The 19847-nt window shown below is 45.1% G+C and overlaps 1 protein-coding gene across 2 annotated transcripts in view; it reads left to right on the top strand.

Moving 5' to 3' along the window:
- Positions 1-19847, top strand: part of NUP155 (nucleoporin 155) — an 871946-nt gene that overhangs the window by 313962 nt on the left and 538137 nt on the right. For both annotated transcript variants that reach the window (XM_086960546.1, XM_086960547.1), the window contains exon 16: positions 6665-6753. In XM_086960546.1, the coding sequence (XP_086816672.1) occupies positions 6665-6753 (89 nt within the window). The remainder of the gene's footprint in view (positions 1-6664; positions 6754-19847) is intronic.

Genomic DNA, 19847 nt, shown 5'->3' with positions numbered 1-19847 from the left:
AGTAAAATATGTGGGGTAATGGCATGCAGAGTAAAGGATGTTTCCCGTACTAATATGCCTTAATACTCTATTTTTCCAGCTCTACGACAAACATTTACTACTGGGCTCGCTCGCACCCAGTCTCGCAGTGTAGGCTCTGTATGGACGTCCTGATAAAACTAATCAAAAAGGGTTCGAGAAACGCTCTGGTACAGAAGCTAGAATGGACTTCGTGTACATACCTTAATAAAACCCTCTGCACTAACTATACGATTCTCTAACAAAAACCTGGCAATCCTTAGTTTAAATTCCTACCTTGTTGGTAAGTATACAACATAAATTTACCTCATACTGCGCTTTCTATCGTCCCAGTGTCGGCTGTTGCAGGGCCCGTCGCCTCAGGTCCTAGTCCCACCAAGACACGCCCTACATCTTGGAAGAATCAGTAATTTTCTGAGAGACCGTCCTTCCTACTGCTGCAGTGATGGTTAGGGACCAAATACAAATATCTGATATTCCTCACCAGTCGGAAATAAGACCAATCTAACCGAAGATACCTGGCATGGAATACCTACGAAATTGGGCTCAGGCATATACCTCAATTGTTTTCAAATGCTGATACCTTTTTTACAACTGGCATACGCAAGCCAAACTACTCTCAAGCCTGATATGATACGGCATGCTCCATTTAAACGCAGCCATAACCATGTGTGCTCTGCGCGGCTAGACTGATAACTTGCCTCCCCCAAGGTACCCCATACGGGTGACATTGAGAGGTAAAATTACCTACTATACTTATTTATCCACACTATACTGGTACTGAACAGTGGCTATTTCTAAATGTGTACCTTAGCTTAAGGGGCACATTCAGTCAAAGATTAAAAGTATGGGGAGCAATTCCATATTACTATAAAAGCCTTCTAACAATGTACACACATCCAACCACTACCTGGGTGCAGATGCCATACCTATGTCACTTTCTAATGAGTCAGAAGTGCTCTGTCCAGACCAGAACGTAAAGTCATTTAGAAGAGCCCTAGATGGATTAAAATATAAGGATGTCACCGAGGGGCATAATCAAAAATATCCATAACCAGGGGAAAAGGGGACATACCATGCCACACTTTTTCAAGACCCTGGCTGCAATATGTCTGTGTTCAAGACCCTTTTGTTAGTTTTTAGAGTAAACATCCAGAAAGTCTTTATCTATGAGTATCCTGGTTTTATTTTGTTTTTCTCCAATATGAGCCACCTGAGGTCATTTTCTACATGTCCAGCTTCAATACAATGTTTGACCACTGGGGCTAGCATCTTTTTAGTTCTTATTACTGATATATGCTCCCGATACCATGTCCTAAACTCCCTACCAGTTTGCCTAACATATCCTAGGTTGCAGGGGCATAGGAGCAGGTAGACAACATTGCAGCTTCTACATTCTTTAGATTGATTGTGTAATGATTATGTTCCCATATCTCAGTTACTACAGCTGTTCGACAGCCATGGCAAGTGCCGCATCAATGGTTCCTTTTTACATGAGCAGCACCTGTAATAGTGCTTTAATGCATCCCTTCTTTCTGTTTAAGGCGTGAATGCACAATTTTGTCACTGAGGTTCGCATTTCTTCTGAAGATGAACATAGGCAATTCTTCTGAAGGTGAACATAGGCAATCTCTGATCCTCTTTATTCGTATTTAGTATGTTCCAATTGTTTTCGAAGATCTTCACATTAAAATTCAGATTGGAATGATTAATAACACATACTAATCTATCCATGTTGTCATTCCTTTTCCTCTGCTCTCCAAAGATTGCTTTTCGGTTATAGTACTTGGCTCTCTTAAAAGCCTGTCTACTGAGTTGCGTCATGTATCCACGTCGGGTCAATCTCTTTTTCCATTCTTTCCCGTTTCACAAATAGTCTTCTATTTTTGTGCATTTCCTTCTGATTCATAAAAATTCTTCAAACAGGACAGAATCTCTCTGACATTTGTGGTGGAAGCTCCCAAATTGGAGGAGCGTATTTTTAGCTGTCGGTCTCCTGTACAATACTACCGCTATATGGCCTTGTGCTCCCACAGTCCAAATATCCATGAACTCCACTTATTGTCTGCTGTATTTCTCTGAAAACTTCAGATTGTTGTTCTTGGCATTCAAATAATGACTGTTAACAGTGTTTTCTCCCTTACTTTATCTATATCTGTGGTGGCATTGAGAGGTAAAATTACCTACTATACTTATTTATCCCTACTATACTGGTACTAAACAGTGGCTATTTTTAAATGTGTACCTTAGCTTAAGGGGCACATTCAGTCAAAGATTAAAAGTATGGGGAGCAATTCCATATTACTATAAAAGTGGACCATTGGGAGATAGCTTAAGAGTCTATGCCCCTGTTATCATCCACATGCACTCTGTTTACTAAAAGTCCCCCTGTTAATGAGGGAGTGTGAGGTCTGCAGCACAGGACCCCTTGTCTAGCTGCCCTGCATATAAGTCCAGGTTATATGCCATGGGCAACATAGGTGAGGGAGAAGTGGTGTCTCTTCCTTATTTAACTATTTGGTTCCAGTAGTCTAATAAGACAGAGGAGGACATTTGAGTCACGTGAAGTATATCCTGCTTTGTTATTAGGACGAAGGGCTGATTTGGTCTCGCATCACTTCTAATGTACGGTAAGCCTGCTTCATCATTCTGCAGCCGTTTTGTCATTCATGGAGCCTCCAGTTCATAGAAAGTCAGAAATGGAAGGGATAACTGATTGGACCTCTACCCGGGAAATATTACATTATGTTATGTTATAGATTTTGTAGAGCACACGGCTGCCCCAGCAAAGGGGCGTCCCAGCGCTGAGCGCAGAAAACTGCAAAGCAAGTCACAGTACGAGACAGCTTATAATGGAGGGAAGAGATATGTTTTCACAGCTTTCCGAAAAGGCAGGTAGGACTTTATACTGCAAATGGAGATGGGGAGCGCATTCCAGAGCTTCGAGACCAGCACACCCACCAGCACGAGCCCTCCTAACCCTGGGGACAGCCACAAGATTTTGTACCATGGAACGAAGTTGGCGAGAGGGGATATAGAAGGTATGAAGATTAGTCGGGATGCAAGGAGATGAAAAAGTAAGGATTTTAAAGCTATTGCAGAGGGCCTTGAACTCTAAACGGAATGGAATGAGATTCTCTGGTTTGATGTTACAATGGTTCTCCTCCTTCCTCCACCACAGATCACAAAGAGTTAAGGCAAATCACTCCCTCTCCAGTACCCATGGGTGTCCCCCAAAGGGTCCGCCCGCTCTCCTATCCTCTTCAACCGTTTTTTTGGAACCTCTTGCTAATTCTCTAAATGACTTGAACATTCCCTTCCGTATGTACTCGGACGACACACAAATTCACCTGAAAATCTCATCCCTGGATAACATCATCTCACTCAACTCTACCCAAACGTCTACTCAAAATTGGTTAACTGAGAACCAATTCCTGCTCAACACCTCCCAAACTGAATTCCTTCTCATCTCTCCTCCGAACCACCTCCTCAAGCCTGAACTTTGACTGACTCACCTCACTGCTTTCAACTGCACCCCTCTCATCATAGACTCTGCCAAATCACTCGAAATCACCTTGGACAAGCACCTAAATAGGTAAAATCATATCAGCAACATATGTAAGGGAGCTAATCACTTGCTTAGGACACTTAAAAATACCTAGCCCTTGCTTCCTCAAAATGACTCAAACAGGCGTTCCAAGCACTGGTCTTGCTGAGGCTAGATTGTGGCAGTGCTACGCTCTGTGGCCTTCCCAAATACACCCTGGCTCCATTAAGGTCAGCATTGAACGTTGCAGCCAGACTAGTTACTGGTACCAAGCAAAATGAGCACATTTCCCCAGTCCTAACATCTCTGAAATGGCTGCCCTACGAAGCTCAAATTCAGTTAAAGATTGTCGTTCTAGCGCACAAAGCCCTGCATGCCAACACCCCCAGGTACCTAGCGCAAAAGCTTGAATTATCATGTGGCGAGAGAGCCTCAACATGCGCTAACAATTTCCTCCTGAAACCACGTATCATGAATAAAAAGAGAACTTGTCGTCGAGCCTTCTCGGGTGCTGCCCCAAAGATCTGAAACTCTTCCTCCTGAATTGCGCAGAATCTTATAAATAACTGCTTTCAAAATTGAAGCCAAAAGATTCCTAATGAACAAATTCTTACCTTAATTTGGGAAATGTGCATTTTCTCGTAACAACTGATCCTACAACTAGTGCACCAACATGCATTGACCCTACAACTTTTTTACCAACTTGTGTTTCTGCTCTATGCTACTCTAAGGTGTGCCTCCCATAGCAGCGTGTCCTTTACCTGTTAATTTTATTACTCGCTGTGTTCCATTTGTCTGATTACTGTGAGTACAACCGTATGGTATTTTTACTTGATATTTTTACTGGACTTTTATTCTCCCTTACATCCTTGTGTAAAGTGCTCTGATATCCCTTGGGATCTTGTTCGCGCTATATAAAACTTTATTGAAATAAAAAAATAAATACAAATAAACGCTTGGCCACGGGCAGCCAATGAAGACGGCGGATGGCATTAGGGGTACGACACCTCCTCGGCATACCAAGGAGAGCTTGAGCCGCTGCATTCTGAACCCTTTGTAGTCTGACAATCTCAGACTGGTTGACCCCCAAATAGTGGGAACTGGCATAGTCCAGTCTTGACAGAATCAAGGCCTGGATAATGACCTGCCTAATAGGGGGATCAAAAAAGCCCAACAAGGGTTTGAGCCCTCACAATAGCCCAAAACAAGTCTCTGCCACCTTCTTAGTTTGGATTCGAAAGCAGAGGGCAGTGTCTACCCAGAACCTTAGGTTTTTTCAAACCTGTTTGGAAACAGGTGCTGACCCCATCGTTGGAGGCCACCAGTGCTCACTCCACAGCTCCGCATCTCTCCCCACCACCAGTACTTCAGACTTGCTGGCGTTGAGCTGGAGACAGTTGGCAGTCATTCTCTCTGAAATGGCCTCAAGATGGCTACAAAACTTACAAGCGTCCCGGGTAATGTCATCGGAGAGTGTGACCACCAACTGATTGTTGTCTGCATACCACACTATCATAAGCCCTCTGTCTTTAGCCACTCTTGCCAGCAGTTGAACGTACAAATTGAAAAGGGTAGGGCTCAGAGCAGAGCCCTGCGGTACACCTTGCTTGATGGCAATACCTCTAGATGTAAAGAGAGGAGCGGCAACCTGGAAGGTCCATCTAGAAAGAAAGGAAGCAAACCAATCCAGGGCGGAGCCCGTTGTACCCACCTCCTCCAAACGCCTCAACAGGATCTGATGGGAGACCGTATCGAACGCAGCACTGAGATCAAGCAAAATCAGTGCCAACGTACGGCCCTCATCTAGGCCCCATCTCAGATGTTCGGTAACAGAAAGAAGAGCAGATTCTGTACTGTGACCAGCATGTAAACTATTCTGAGAGGGGTCTAGTATGTTATTTATCTCCAGATACCCCGTCAAGATGGAATTGAGCTAGACCTCAGAGAGTTTAGAGACCCAGGGCAGGAGGGAGATACAGTGGCAGCTCTCCAGTTTGGCTGCATCCATGTTAGGCTTTTTAAGCAGGGGAACCACCTTAGCATGTTTCCAAGCACTTGGTACGACAGCCGTAGAAAGAGATACGTTGATCACATGGCTCAGGGGAGGAATGAGCACAGGTAAGATTTTCAACGCATCGGCCAGCTTGTATATATACTGTGCAAGAAGAAACGTAAGCTTCTCCAGGCTTGTCCAGCCATCTTCAAACACCTATGTGCTGTGTTGTAAACTGTTGTTGAGGCACAATGAATCAGCAATAAGGTGTTTTTGAATAGGTCTCTACATCATATCTTTTTTGGCCTTATCGTCTTCAGGACCCTAACGCCTATTATGCATTCATAAGCGCAGACTGGTGGTAAAGTGTACATACTTGACTGGAATTCACCACTTGTTGCACACTTTGCTTGTTGTCACTACTCTGATATTAAGGTGGCTCTGACTCATTTGCCTGCAGGACACAACTCATGCTTAGGTGTCCCGTTCCATTCACAACATGCAGTCTTATCCCTTTTGTGATTCCAGTGCTTGTTATCGAAAGAGGGAAGTCACTGATACTCTCTCCTACACAGTTTTCCAGATAGTTATCTGTTCACCATCAAGAGCATTAACCAGTGATACATTATGGCTTGCATAGCCTGCATGATTACATCTCAGTACTTCCTCTGGGATATGGCAAGCTATTCTTGCAGCCTTTAAAATAAATGCTATTCTGTTCCACACTTTATTTGAATTCTGTGCTCTAAAAGTGTTGTTATTGGAGTATTCAACATATGAGAACTGTACTCTTTCTTAGGTGCCATCTTCTTGATTTTATGTATCTGCTAGTTGGTGGCAGCTAATTTTATGCAAACCAGGGCCATGTCTTGAAGTTCACAAGTTTGAATTCTGGCAGTGTTTCACATATAAAATAAAGGAAACTTAATTAGAGAGACTAACATTCTTGCACTTAAGTTGCCATAGGTAATATTCAAATTCATGTTCATTTCACAAAAGATAGTGCAATATATTTTTAAGGTTATAAAGACATTTGTTTGCAAAGCTACATTTTGAAATACTGAATAATAAATATATATATTTTTGTTTCTGCTGGCTGGTATAAGGTATGGCGGAGAAGCTCAGATGCGGATTGCTTCTACATTAGGAGCCCCAGGCAGTGTTGGGCCTATCTTAGGTTCTCCCATTCACATGGGTGAGTATTGAGTACTTGTGTGTCAGGATCTAAGGATTCTCATTTGTATAGAAATAAACATATTGACAGTGCACATTTTTTTGTTATAATAGTTTATTTGGAGGAAAACAAATTAAACAAACAAATGTGTCATACCCCACAAAAACCCACAGTCACAGCAAGATTTTATCAGCCTGGTCTGCATACATAATACCATTTGATTCAGGCAGTATAGTCCAAACGAAATTGATAATAGTTTTCTGCAGATTCAGAAATATAGTAAAATATGTCAGTTGCACGTTGACGGAATTTCAGTCTTTATATGCACACCACATCTTGCACAGATCCACTGCGTAAAAATGCTTTTTGTAGAAACTGAGCTGAATTGAAATATAGTGATTTGAGAGGTGGTTCATACCAGACATTCAGTCCAACATTATTACTGTTCCATTCTGCATGTGTTTTTTAGGTCCTGTCAAGCCAGTACCCATTTACGTAGGCCCAGTGTCAATTAATTTGTACTTGGACCTGTGTTTGACTTACAGACAACTGCTGTGTCTTTCTCGTTATGGTTGTTCACCATGTATCCTCTCTCCAGTGTTGGCTGCATGTGAGATACTTTTTCTAAAATGTTCTGTTGGCCTTCTTTTTTCCTGTTCAACAGAAATGTAAAATAAATGCAACGCTATTTTTGCAATCATAGATTCATAGATTCACGTATCACTACTCATTTCATAGTAAAATATTTGTGATGCCCACTCACAATTGAGTACAAGGAAGACTGAAAATGACTCGATTTCTGAAAGGTTTTGTGACGCTCACCCAGATGAGCAGCTCAAGGAACATAGGGAACTAGTCAGTTCATTAAAGATGTCTGGATTTACCTGCATGAGAAGAACAAAACATAAGAGTAACTCATTTGCCAGGGAAGGTATTTGTGAGGTCCGTTTGAAGAGTAAAAGAAGTGGAAAGTTACTTTGTTTTCAGGAAGGGTGTTAGTGGGGTTCGCTCAGTGAGGTTAACGGAATGTTGATTGTTCCTCAGCATTCCTCTATGAATTGCATATTTGTATATTACCGTTCGCCTTTGACCATGTACAAGAAAAACTGAAAGGAACAATGCAGATTTGCTGATCATTATTTTAACTTTGAGAATGGTAATAAAGTACTTTATATAGCTTGTGGTATAGCAAGATTGAGGCCTCTTTGGTAGCAGTTGAATGGAAAACGTATGCCTCTGTAACATGGTTATGTTACTCGCATGCCGGTTTTAGCAGGCAGATTAAGCACTAATTTGATCTTTCTTAAGTTGTAGTTTACGGGACAGTTAATCTCACAGCATTTCCACAAAGGCAGAATTCATGGCATTCAGAAGAATGCCTCAGACAGAGAATAATGTAGAATGACAAAATTTGGAAGTCTTCTAGCCACTTTCTTTTGAGACGTGACTGTCACTGCATGATGTGCGAGTCTGTTACAATGCCCAAGTTTCCAACTGCATGTGTATCTCGTATCCTGACTTTTACTTTAGACATAGCTTAATGCTAATTTACGGGTGCGTGCAATATCCTGGAACTGTCTTGTGAGTTGGAGTGGTGCACCAGTCATTCCCTCAGGGTAGACAGAGGACTACTATCCTGGTCTGTGGTATAGCACATGAAGTAGCGGAAACGGCATACCATGTTTTTGGAATTTATAGTGGGACTAGACCTTTTTATCTGTGTCCCTGAGAGTGTGGCTTACACTCGCCTCATGCTGGGATGCGAATGCCTGGAACCTTTTATGCCACTGCGTATGTGAGTGAGTCTGAGTATTGAAACCATTACGAACAATTTTGGATGCCCCTGATTTGTATGGCAAAAAAAACAATTGTTGATGGGGACAGCTTACCTAGATGACAGAAATGCACTGCCGCCATTATTATGGATTGAGAGTGTAGATCCGACACTGAAGTGAGGAAGGTGAAGACAGAGCTACCTTTCGAATTTCTTTAAGGACTTTTGTTAGCTAGGAGCTACATATTCGTTCTTCCTGAGTACTGCCATTTGATTGATGGTAACCTTTATTGACAAGAATGCATAGACAGGTAACATACTTGCACCGGATCAGCCAACATATACATGAATACGATCGAATATGAATTGACCAATAGTATATATCATCAGAAAGCAACAACATGACAGATCTAACATAGGCGCACCAGGAGAGTGAACAGGAATTGATGAGAGGCACCCAAGCTGCGGGAGAAGGGACGGGCCAAGCTGAAGACAGTAGTGACAGGGGGGGAAGCCAACCACTGACCTACACTGGCGGGAAGCGCGGGAGAGGCCGCTGGGCTTCGGTAGGTACGACCCAGGAGGTAAGACACAAGAGGGCCCCATATTTCGAGTACAAGAGGGCCCCATATTTCGAGTGGGCGACATCTAGCTGGCATAATATCCCAGAATTCGGACAGTAGAGTCTGGCAGCGCGATGCATCCTCGAGCCAATGAGCGAACTTAGGTGCAGGTTTGCGGGCCCAGCACATGGAAAACCTACGCCGCACAAGGACAAGCAGCATGGCAAGCAAGCGCCGGGAGGCATCTGGGCAGAATTTAACGAAGCCTAGGAGGGAGAGTGGGGGGTCAGGCTGGACCGGTGATGAAGTGATCTTAGAGATAGACCTGACGCCTTTAAGCGGAGACCTTGGGGCACAGATTTCAGAAAGGCCCTAAAAACCTGGATATTTAATCTATCAAGCAGCATGTGCAAATCCCTAATCTGATAAAGCAGCCCCCTTTCCCCAGCCAGATCCTCACCTGACTCTGCCTATCTTTTTCTAAAGCGCCAAGATGCTCCTTGGAGTGCAAACTGCGCCATATAAAAACTCATTACATTTACAGCCAGGCAAGGTGGGAGAAGTCCGCTGCAGGAGCAGCGCAGGCATCATCACTGGGGTTGAGTCCCAACTTGTGCAGCTGAACGGGAGTACAGTAGAGCCTATTCAAATATCTAAAATGAATGAGGCGCAGGCAGTTGTTTGGGGACAATCGCTTAGTTTCGTTGCAACATTTCTTTAAGGACTTTTGTTAGCTAGGGGCTACATATTAGTTCTTCCTGAGTTCTGCCATTTGATTGATGGTAGGGGTGATGGATGGGACTGTAGTTTCTTTTGTGCAAGGTGCGGCAGTGTCTAGCTCAGGCCTGCCCTTTTTAGTACAAAATCGAAATCCCTTCAGAGAGGCTAATGACAGCCAGGTGCACAAACCTCACATTCCTTTGTTTCTGTTGTGGGTTCTCCAGTTTGGAGACAGGCCCAGTGCTGCCAGTCGTGTGAAGCATTCATCTACACAAAGGCTGTGTCTGGAGACCAGACTGAGGAGTAAAATTGAAAGGAGAACAGCATCAAACCGATTTTGCACTTTGAGATAGTGGATCTGCATCCACCAAGGTCCTCGCACGGTCAGTGGAGATGGAGGTAGCTGCCAGCGTAAAGGCGTAAAGTTTGGTCACCAACATCCGAGGTGGAGGAAGACAAACACAGGAAATTAGGGGAGCGGCCATCGAGGGGGGAGGCTGGGGAATGCGGGATGTAGCTCCCTGCAGATCGCCCTGAGTGATTATAAAGTAAAGTGTCCATAGGACCAGAATCTTCAGCAAGAGAGAAGAATGTGTTCCCCGGGTAGAGATCTGCTACTGCAGTCAACCCCAGACGAGTGGCATGTTTAACCATTCCGGAGGACTGGAGAGGAGGGAAAGCCGGATGTTGAGCAATCTGCAACGTATACCCCGAAAGCATGGTGGGAGCACCGAAAAGGCGGCAGAGTCCCTTCCAGGCCCAGCGTATGGTCTCGACTGTGTTAATCTCAGTGAATGGGAGTTTGGCTGGGGCAAACAGGGCGGTGGTAAGCGGCCACGGGGCAGCAAGATCCGCCTCTACCACCACATGTGGCTGGAAAGGAGTGGGGTGAAGCCAAAAATGCAGAAAACTGGCCTTAGTGCACAGAGTGTAAAGCTTTAAAGTCAGGAGCGCCAATGCCTCCGCGCGACATTGGAAGAGTAAGAGTGTCATACGCGATCCTGGGCTGCCTGCCAGCCCAGACGAGAGTGATAAGCCACGAGCGGACACTGCAAAAAAAGTGGGCAGTTAGGGGAACAGGTACGTTCAGGAATAAATATAAAAATTTCGGGAGCACAACCATCTTGGAAATTGCTATTTGACCGTCTAACGACAGGGGCAGACGGCTCCAAAGGGGAATCTTGGACTCGAACCAGTCCACGGTGCGACCAAAGTTAGCCCTCCAGAGTTTGTCCACGTCCCTGCTCAGCCAGATACCTAAATAGTGAATAGGGCCCAATGCCCACACGAAGGGGTAGTCCGAGGTGAAAAGCGTGGTGGCGTCAGTAAGAGGGAAGAGGACGACTTGTTCCATTTCACCTGTATACTTGAATAGCCACCAAACCATATAATCTCGCGCATCAGAGGGCTAAGATTTTCCTGGGGGTTGCGGACACAAAAGGTGATGTTCTCGTACAAGGAGACCAAGAGGGCACGGGCTGCGAATCTGATGCCCCTCTGGGTGTGAGGTTGTCGGAGTCTAGCCGCCAGTTGTTCCATCGCGATAGCGAAGAGCATAGGTGATGGCCGGAACCCCTGACTGGTGCCTCGCCCGATGGGGATGGGATCAGGTATTAGGCCATTGATCCGGAGAAGGGCAGTGGGAAGGATATAATGGAGTAAGATTTTGCATATAAAAACCAGAGAGAATCCCAGACGTGGAAGGAGAAAAAAGAGGAAGGGCCAATCTAGAGTATCAAAGGATTTGGTGGCGTCAAGCAGGGCGGCCACTGCAGGGAGCGCTGGGTCAATTTGGTGGAGAACGGAGAAGATGGTCTGAAGATTGTGGGAAGTCTCACATCAGGGAATAGTGGATCTGCATCCTTTGTTTAGAAAATATGTTTTAGGAGTGGGATCCCCCTTTCCCATTTTGTTCCAGTTTCAGGTTCTTCAAGATCAGTGCAGGGAGATCTCCGCAGAGTGCTCAAATTACTGCTGTATAACTAGGGGTGACCGAACGCCACCTGAAGTCTCCACTTTCTGCTGGAGGATCTGCCTGAAGTGGCTAAAAATGTTCCTTCCTTTTGAGAATGGGAAGGAGTCTGACTACCTTTGAATGAAGAGAGACTGTCCAGAAGGAGAAGCCCAGTGTGTCCTCAGAATTAAGGCACACCACAAGAAAACAGAATGTCCGAGAACAAATCCATGAGCGATGTATGCTGCAGAGGGCCCACCCCGGTTTCTCAGTAAGCTTTCTTGTGGGAACCAGTACAAGCCTTCATGACTGTGATAGCCCTATTGGTCTGACAATGTGGTGACTGTGGTGGCCCATTAGGTGTCTGTACCTGCTTTGGTGCCAGCCAAGTAGCCCAGTCAGGGCAAACTCCATTTATATGGCCGAACCTACCAAAGCAGCCAGAATCACACCCTTGTATAAGGACTGGGACTACTAAACTGAGCCTGGGCAGCTATGGTTTCTTTTTCTTCTCCTGTTTCCTTGCTAGGTCTAGTGTTTTTTTTCTTCTTCTGTTTCCTTGCTAGGTCTGGTTGCTTATTTTTCTTCTCATGATTCCTTGTCCATTTGTTTACTAATTTCTCAAAATCATTGCATTTAAAAATATTCTTCACCATTTCTGTAATGTGTAATTGCATTCCTAAAGAACGCATAATCTCAATTGCTTCATCATCTATATGTACCCTGAAACTTTTCTGAAATGGAAAATGTCCTGAAACATTAATTTCATATTTTTGGGCCAAATCAGCCAGTCTGTCATGTGTAGTTGCTGCACATATTTTAATTTCCTTACTCTGGTATTTTTTTCTTTTTTTTCCTGAGGTTGGTTCAAATTCTTATGGGGTCTAGTTTAATTTGTTCTACCACACTCTCTATCTTTTTAATCCCTGCTGCTTCCTCAAAGCATGGCTGAAAAATCCTATCTTCAAATATATATTTGTTTTTCCCTCGGCTGTTGGTGTTGTAAGACCATTTTCCCTCATCTTTCAATGCTTGAACTGTTTGGGGTAGTTTCTGTTGAATAATCTGTGCATTATAAGATTTTGAGATGAACCCTAATGTAATTACTCCTTCTACAGCTCTTTGAGCTTTTGGATTTGGGACCATAATAATTAGGACAGTCACAATATGTCTAGGCACTGTCTGTGCAACTACAGCTCGTTGTGTTTGTACTGAATCAGTCACAATTGAAAAAGAAACACCTGAAAATATCACTATCAGTATTGAATTTAAAGGTGGTGTGGCAATCTGAAATATCTATAAAGTTCTCTCAGTCTGTATTTCTCTTGATTCAACAGAAACAGTAGCCACTGTGGTGTTTACTGGTACACTATTATCAGTATTTGTAGTGGGGACCACATAAGGTGATGGACACTCAGTTAACAATGCATCCAATATTTCATCCCCCAAATCACTCGTGGTTTGAAGCTTTTTGTCATCCTTAATTCCCTTCTCTTGTATCTGACCTTTTACCTTTTTGTCCTTTCTTTCCTTGTCTCTTGCTGCCCTTTCCCACATGCTTAAGGCTTCAAATTGTGTGGCTCTGGATGGTTATATTATTTCACACAGATTTTCCCTTAATCTGTCAATAATTTGCAATTCAAAAGTACCATATTTTGGACATTTCAAAGGACCCTCTTTCTCAGTAATCTTGCATCATTGACAAACCCACAAACAGGAATTTTGTCCCAAATTTGTAGGCATAAAATGTACAGGCGTTCCCTCAGGAGCATCAACAACCAAAATCGAATTTTTCACATGACCTCCCAACAGTTTCTTAAAGCCTTTGAACAATTTCATTTCTGCAATATTTCAATGCAATGTTTTGATTAAATTCTGTAAATGCCAACATTTATTTTCTCCAATCCTGGCCAAAATTTATTTTCCCCAATCCTGTCACAGTTTTAAGTTTCTTGAAGACTTTCAACCAATCTCAATAGGGTAATCACTCAACAGTACTTTCACAGCGCGGCACACATGTTATTCATCTCCCTCACAACAACTTCCCCTTTACAATTTCAGTTTCTTCTTCTTTACCAAAACGATTTAACAGAAAACATACATTGAACACAAAACAACTCTGGTGTGCTCCACTAAAAAAAATTAGAGATCCGCATACAACCAAAAAATGTTAAGTCACTCCCAGTAAAATCTTGACCAGCGCGAATACACTGTTTGAGTAAACATCTTTAGGATTCCTCCTGGGCACTCTAGGAAGAAACCCCAACAAAATTTGAACTCTTCACACTTTAAAAAAAGTTCCCTTAACTCGTGGTACTAGTAACGCTGCCTCACGCACAGCACCCTCGAAACAGCAGACAAACTTACTTAGTGTATAACACACTGAGTCCCACCCGTAGGTGCATATCCCGGGATCTTAGGCCTCGACTGACCTGTTTACAATTTCAGTATAACAGCCCTATCCTAAGTGAAGTTATTGATTTATAAAGCGCGCAGCTACCCAACAGGGTCTCCTGGTGCTGGACAAAGCGGCATGCAGAGCCACAAGACTTCCTGACAGCAGCCTCAAGATAGAGAATCGGGCTTGGCAACTAAAAAGGAAAGTTTTCATGTTCTTGTGGAAGGCGAGCAAAGAGTGACAGTTCCTGAGCTCAGCTGGAAGAGAGTTCCAGAGTTTGGAGCCCAGGAAAGAAAATGAGCGGCCTCTCGTGCAAGCGAAACATGGGCACTGTGAACCGTGAGAGGCTGGATGATCTCAACTATCGGGTGGGCACATAGGGTTTCCCCAGGCTTTGGATGTATGAAGGAGCCAAGCCAAGTTTGGCTTGTATCATATAGCATAAGGCCTTGAATTTTATGCACTTGTTCACCCTGAACCAGTGTAGTTTATGAAGCAGCGGTGAAACTGAGGCATATCTGGTGGATAAGCTTACCCCCTTTTTGGAAACCAGCATTAATTATGCGAACTACACCATCCTAGGTGATTTTAATCACCACCTAGAGAATATTTCGGACCCTAAGAACGCCTAACTTATAGATACCCTGTCTGGCTTAGGGATGGAACAATTGGTCAAAGAAAGTACTCATGTCGCAGGACATACTCTCGATGGCCTGTTTACCTCCAATCCTATGATTAAAATACAGGAGGTTCTATCAGTCTTGTGGTCTGACCATAGGGCCATCATATTTACATTTGGAGACTCATCTTAAAACATGACCGGGATCAAGTCACCGACAACACACACATACCGAGATTGGGCAAAAATTGACTCTGACCTCCTTCAAACCTCATTAAGGTTAAATAAGCCTAACTCACAGGTAGAAACAGATCAGGCAGTGCAGAACATAACTTCTTGGATCACTAAGGTCTCTAATATAGTAGCACCTTTAAAATCTACCACCTAAGAAGCAATTAACCCTCTGAACCTTGGTTCTCCGATAAACTGAGGAAACAACAGCAATTATGTAGGAGAACAGAAAAACAAAGGAGGCACAACTATAATAAGGACCTGAAAATGAAGTACGAACAGACTTTAGCCACATATAAAAAGTTAATTATGGTAGAAAAAATCAATTATTTTACCTTGAAAATATTGACATCTAAAAACTCTAGTAAAGAGCTTTATGTCACCATCAAAAAATGAACTAAACTTCCAACAAAAGAGTAATCAGATAGTAACCCAGAGTTTTGTAACGTATTGGGCCAGGCTTTTGCCGGCAAGGTGGAATTAGTTTATAAAACATTCTCTAAGCTCCCTGATGAATCTACATCCCAAAGGAGTGTCCTTACTACGAGCTCTCCTGGTTTCTCATTTTCTCTACCCACTATGGATCAAATCACTAAAACCATAGTAGGTACAAAATCTGGGGCCCCGTCTGATCCTTGCCCCCCAAAAGTTTTTCATCTCTTCCCAGAGACTCTTGGTGAACAACTGAGTGATCTATTCTCGGAAATAATACTCCATGGAAAATTCCCTGAAGCATGGAAGGTAGCATCTGTGCTACCGCTGCTAAAAAAAACTCATCTAGACCCAGCCGAGCCTAACATCTATCGGCCAATCTCCAGAATTCCTTTTTGTTCAAAGGTTCTGGAGAAACTGCTTAATATACAGCTTACTGCCTTTGTTTCTTCCAACAATCTGCTTGACCATTCACGATTTGGGTTTAGAGAGGGTCATGGAACTGAAACTGCTCTAATCGCTGCTTGTGAGGAGCTAAGGAAATCATTGGACGAGGGCGGGAAGGCCGCCTTGATATTATTAGATCTGTTGGCGGCCTTCGATATCGTCAATCATAAAACCCTTATTACCAGATTGTCTGACCTGGGCGTCCAAGAATCCGCTACGACTCTATTAACGTCATACCTCATGGAAAGATCTTTTCGTGTCGAATTAGGTGATGCCATTTCCCAAACCTTCAAACTTCAGTGTGGAGTACGGCAGGGCTCGTCTTTGAGCCCTACACTGTTTAATATTTACATTACCCCCTTGGCAGCTTTGATTAGACAGTTTGGTTTCTCGGTAATATCCTATGCAGATGACACTCAGGTAGTTGATAGATATCAGGTATGTACTCAGGTAGATAGTGTCTATAACCAATAATGAAGAGGAGGTGGCCGATCGCTTTAACAACTGCATGCCCCATGTCAACTCTTGGATGCAATCCATCTGTCTTAAACTTAACAGCAGTAAGACCAAAGTTTTACTCTTGGGTGCCAATCCTTTGGCCTGGTCTCGGAAGTGGTGGCCTGCAGATCTGGGGGAACGCCCAACACCGGTCTCTAAGGCAAAAAATCTTGGCATCACGTTTGACTATAGGTTGACCTTTTACAGTCAAATTAATTGCCTTATTTCCAGCTTCTGGACAATTCTTAAAATGATTCGAAAGACCGGCCCTTTGTTCCACCGGAGGCATTAAAAACGCTGGTGACTGCTTTGGCCATTTCCAGACTAGATTACGGTAATGCACTGTATGTGGGTATCCAAACCCAACTCTTGAAAAAGATGCAACGCTTGCAGAATGCAGCAGCTAGATTAATATTGAACATCCCTAAACATGAATCCGTTCCTCAGCAGCTAGGAGCATTGCATTGGCTCCCGGTTAAGAAGAGGATTTTTTTTTTAAACAGATTTTATTGATGGATCACATAGAAATCGCAGAGCTCTGTACCCCAGAGGCAACTGCCAATCATGTAGATACACATAACTCATTGCAATCCATCATGTCTTTTACATCAAAAACCATAAAATGAATGCAATTAACAACCCTCCCTCCGGCCCCCCTCAAAACCCCCCAATCCTCCCGGATCCCCCCCCCGCACGGTTTCAAACAATGTCAGCAATTTGTGTACACACATCCATCGGCACAGCACGCTCAGACATCCAGTATCGGGTCCTGTTCTGGCGGAGGCTCGAGCCAAATGCCCCTGAAATTTGCCGAACGTTTCCAGATTTTATAATGTTTCAGAGGGCAGCCCCGGGCAAGAAATATGGGCTTCTCCATCCCCATACAAAAATCTAGCCCCCTCTTCCACGCCACCAATGTCGGAGCCCTTGGGTCCTTCCACGTCTGCGCTATATCTCTTTTGGCAACTGTGAGTCCCAGTAACACTAAATGCCTCTTGTAGAGGTTTCCCCCCACTCCATCCAACATGTGCAACAGTCCCATGCAAGGCGTGCGGGGGAGCACCCATCCAAGGACCTCATCCAAGCCATTCCAAACCCCATTCCAGAACCTGTCCAAGTGACCACAACTCCACACCGTGTGAAAGAAAGTGCTCTCCTCACGTCCACACCTAGTACAGATCGGGGACACAATGAGGCCCGCCTGCCACAGCCTCCAGCCAATGAAATATACCCTGTGCAGGTATTTCAATTGGATCAGCCTAAGGCGGACAGAAATGGCCGCACCTCTGGGGCCTGCCAGAGCCTCAATCCAGTCCTCCTCTTCTAACGCTCCAACATCATCCTCCCAGGTCCCCTTCAGTTTCTGAAAGTTGGAAGAGCAATGTATAATCAGGGATTGATATATGCGTGATATTATTTTGGTCTCGATGTCTCCCATAAAAACCCGAGCCTCCAGCGGACTAAATTCAGGAAGAGATGTCAATCCCTCCAAATATGGGGCAATGACATGTCAGAATTGTAAATACCGGAAGAGTGCGGGGCATATGGTATTCTGAACTCAAGTCCTGGAACAACTTGAGCGACGTCCCCGCCATGACATCTCCCAGTTTAGAAATTCCGATATCGTCCTACCCCGGAAAGCCCCAAAGGGCCGCCAGGTCAGGGAAACTACCATTTCGCCAAAGAGGAGTTTCTTAAGTCAGGGCCTGCCACCACCCCATTCGCCGCAGGGCTTGCCTCCAAACATCAAATACTACCTGTGTCACTGACGGCAGTGCCCTGCGCCTCTGCGTCGCGTACAGCAACTTGAGGAGTGTGTGGGGCTCCATAAAAAACCGCTCCAGCGCATAGGCCGGGTCTCCCCTGTCCCCGTACCACCATTTATTTAATACGAGGAGATGCGAAGCTTGGTAATATGAGCGAACATCGGAAGTCGCCAAACCCCCACCGTACGGCGATCGAAAGCACGTGCGTAGCGCCACCCGGACCGAACCACCCACCCATAGGAATTGTCCCAGAATCGAGTCCACTTGCCTAAACCAGGAGGGTGAGATAGGATAAGGATGGATTTGCAACTGATAAAGTAGTCTAGGCAGGGCCACCATTTTAAAGATGGCCGATCTACCGTAGATTGTCAGTGGCATGCGGGACCATTCTTTAATATCCGCCCCGGTGCGCTCCCAAACTGGCGCCACATTGCGCTCCCAGGATACAGCAGAGATCTCGGACAGGAACACCCCAAGGTATTTAATGCCTCCCTCTGCGGTTTGAAGGACCGACGCCCAGTCTCCGACTGCCGGGCCATCCCCCAGCACCCAAAGGGTAGATTTGCGCAGATTGACATAGAGGCCCGAGGTCTCGCCAAAAATTTGTAAGATACGCATAAGACAGGGCCCGACCTATTAAGGTCCGCATAGGGCGCGATTCTGTCCGACAGACCGCGCTCCCACTCAAACCCCTGCATCTGCGCATCCATGCGGACCCACGCAGCCAGCGGCTCCGTGGCAAGGCGAATAAGTAGGGCGGGAGGGGGCAGCCCTGCCTGGTTCCCCTCCCTATGGCAAAGCTCGGGGATGACACCCCCGCCACACGAACGGAGGCCATCAAATCCGTGTACAGCAACTGCACATAGGACACGAAAACGGGCCCCAGATTTAGTCGGGGCAGGAGCGAGAACAAATATATCCAACTAAGCAAATCAAACGCCCTGTCCATGTCGGCCAGGAAAAGCGCCGCCCGCACCCCAGTGGAGCGAACCGGCGCCACCGCAACATGAGCCCGCCTAATATTATGCCGCGTCGCCCGTCGGGCATGAAGCCAGCCTTGTAAGGGTGTATGAGATCAGTTATCTATGGGAGCAACCTATTGGCCAACGCGTTGGCCTCCACGTTTAAAAGAGGAATTGTCTGTACGAAGCATGCTGCTCCGGGGGCCGACCAGGTTTGTGAAATACCACCACCTCAGCATGTCTCCAATCTGGGGGTAGGTAGCCACGTTCCCTAGCCTCTTCCACCACCGCTCTATAGTGGGCCCCAAGTTGTAAGTGAAATTTCTTAAAGAATTCGCTGGGAAAGCCACTAGGGCCTGGGGCCTTACCAGTGTTCAACTCCTTCAAAGCAACACCCAACTCATCCTCCGTCAGCGGAAGATCGAGGCGGTCAAGAGCCTCATCCTTCATGGCCTCCCATAAAGTCGCCTTGTCCGCCACCGTCCCCACGTTCTCAGCCATATAATGTGTATTTGATAGTCCACTAGTTGTAGATGCCATACGGAGAGGCGCCACCTAAATGGCTGTCGCCGCCGATCCAGACGAATAGTAACGGTCGTTGGGGAATGGTCCGACGGGCCACGTGGCTTTATATCCGCGGTCTCAACCCTGCCCTGAGTTGCCGTAGGGACAAATAAATAATCCAGTCTAGAGAAGGATTTATGGACTGCTGAAAGAAAGGTATACTCTCGCTGTGTACCATGGACGTGCC

Source organism: Lissotriton vulgaris, chromosome 3_1 (assembly GCF_964263255.1).
Source record: "Lissotriton vulgaris chromosome 3_1, aLisVul1.2, whole genome shotgun sequence".
Lineage (NCBI taxonomy): Eukaryota > Metazoa > Chordata > Amphibia > Caudata > Salamandridae > Lissotriton > Lissotriton vulgaris.
The sequence above is the reverse complement of the archived record's forward strand: the minus strand, read 5'-3'. Positions and strand labels throughout refer to the sequence as shown.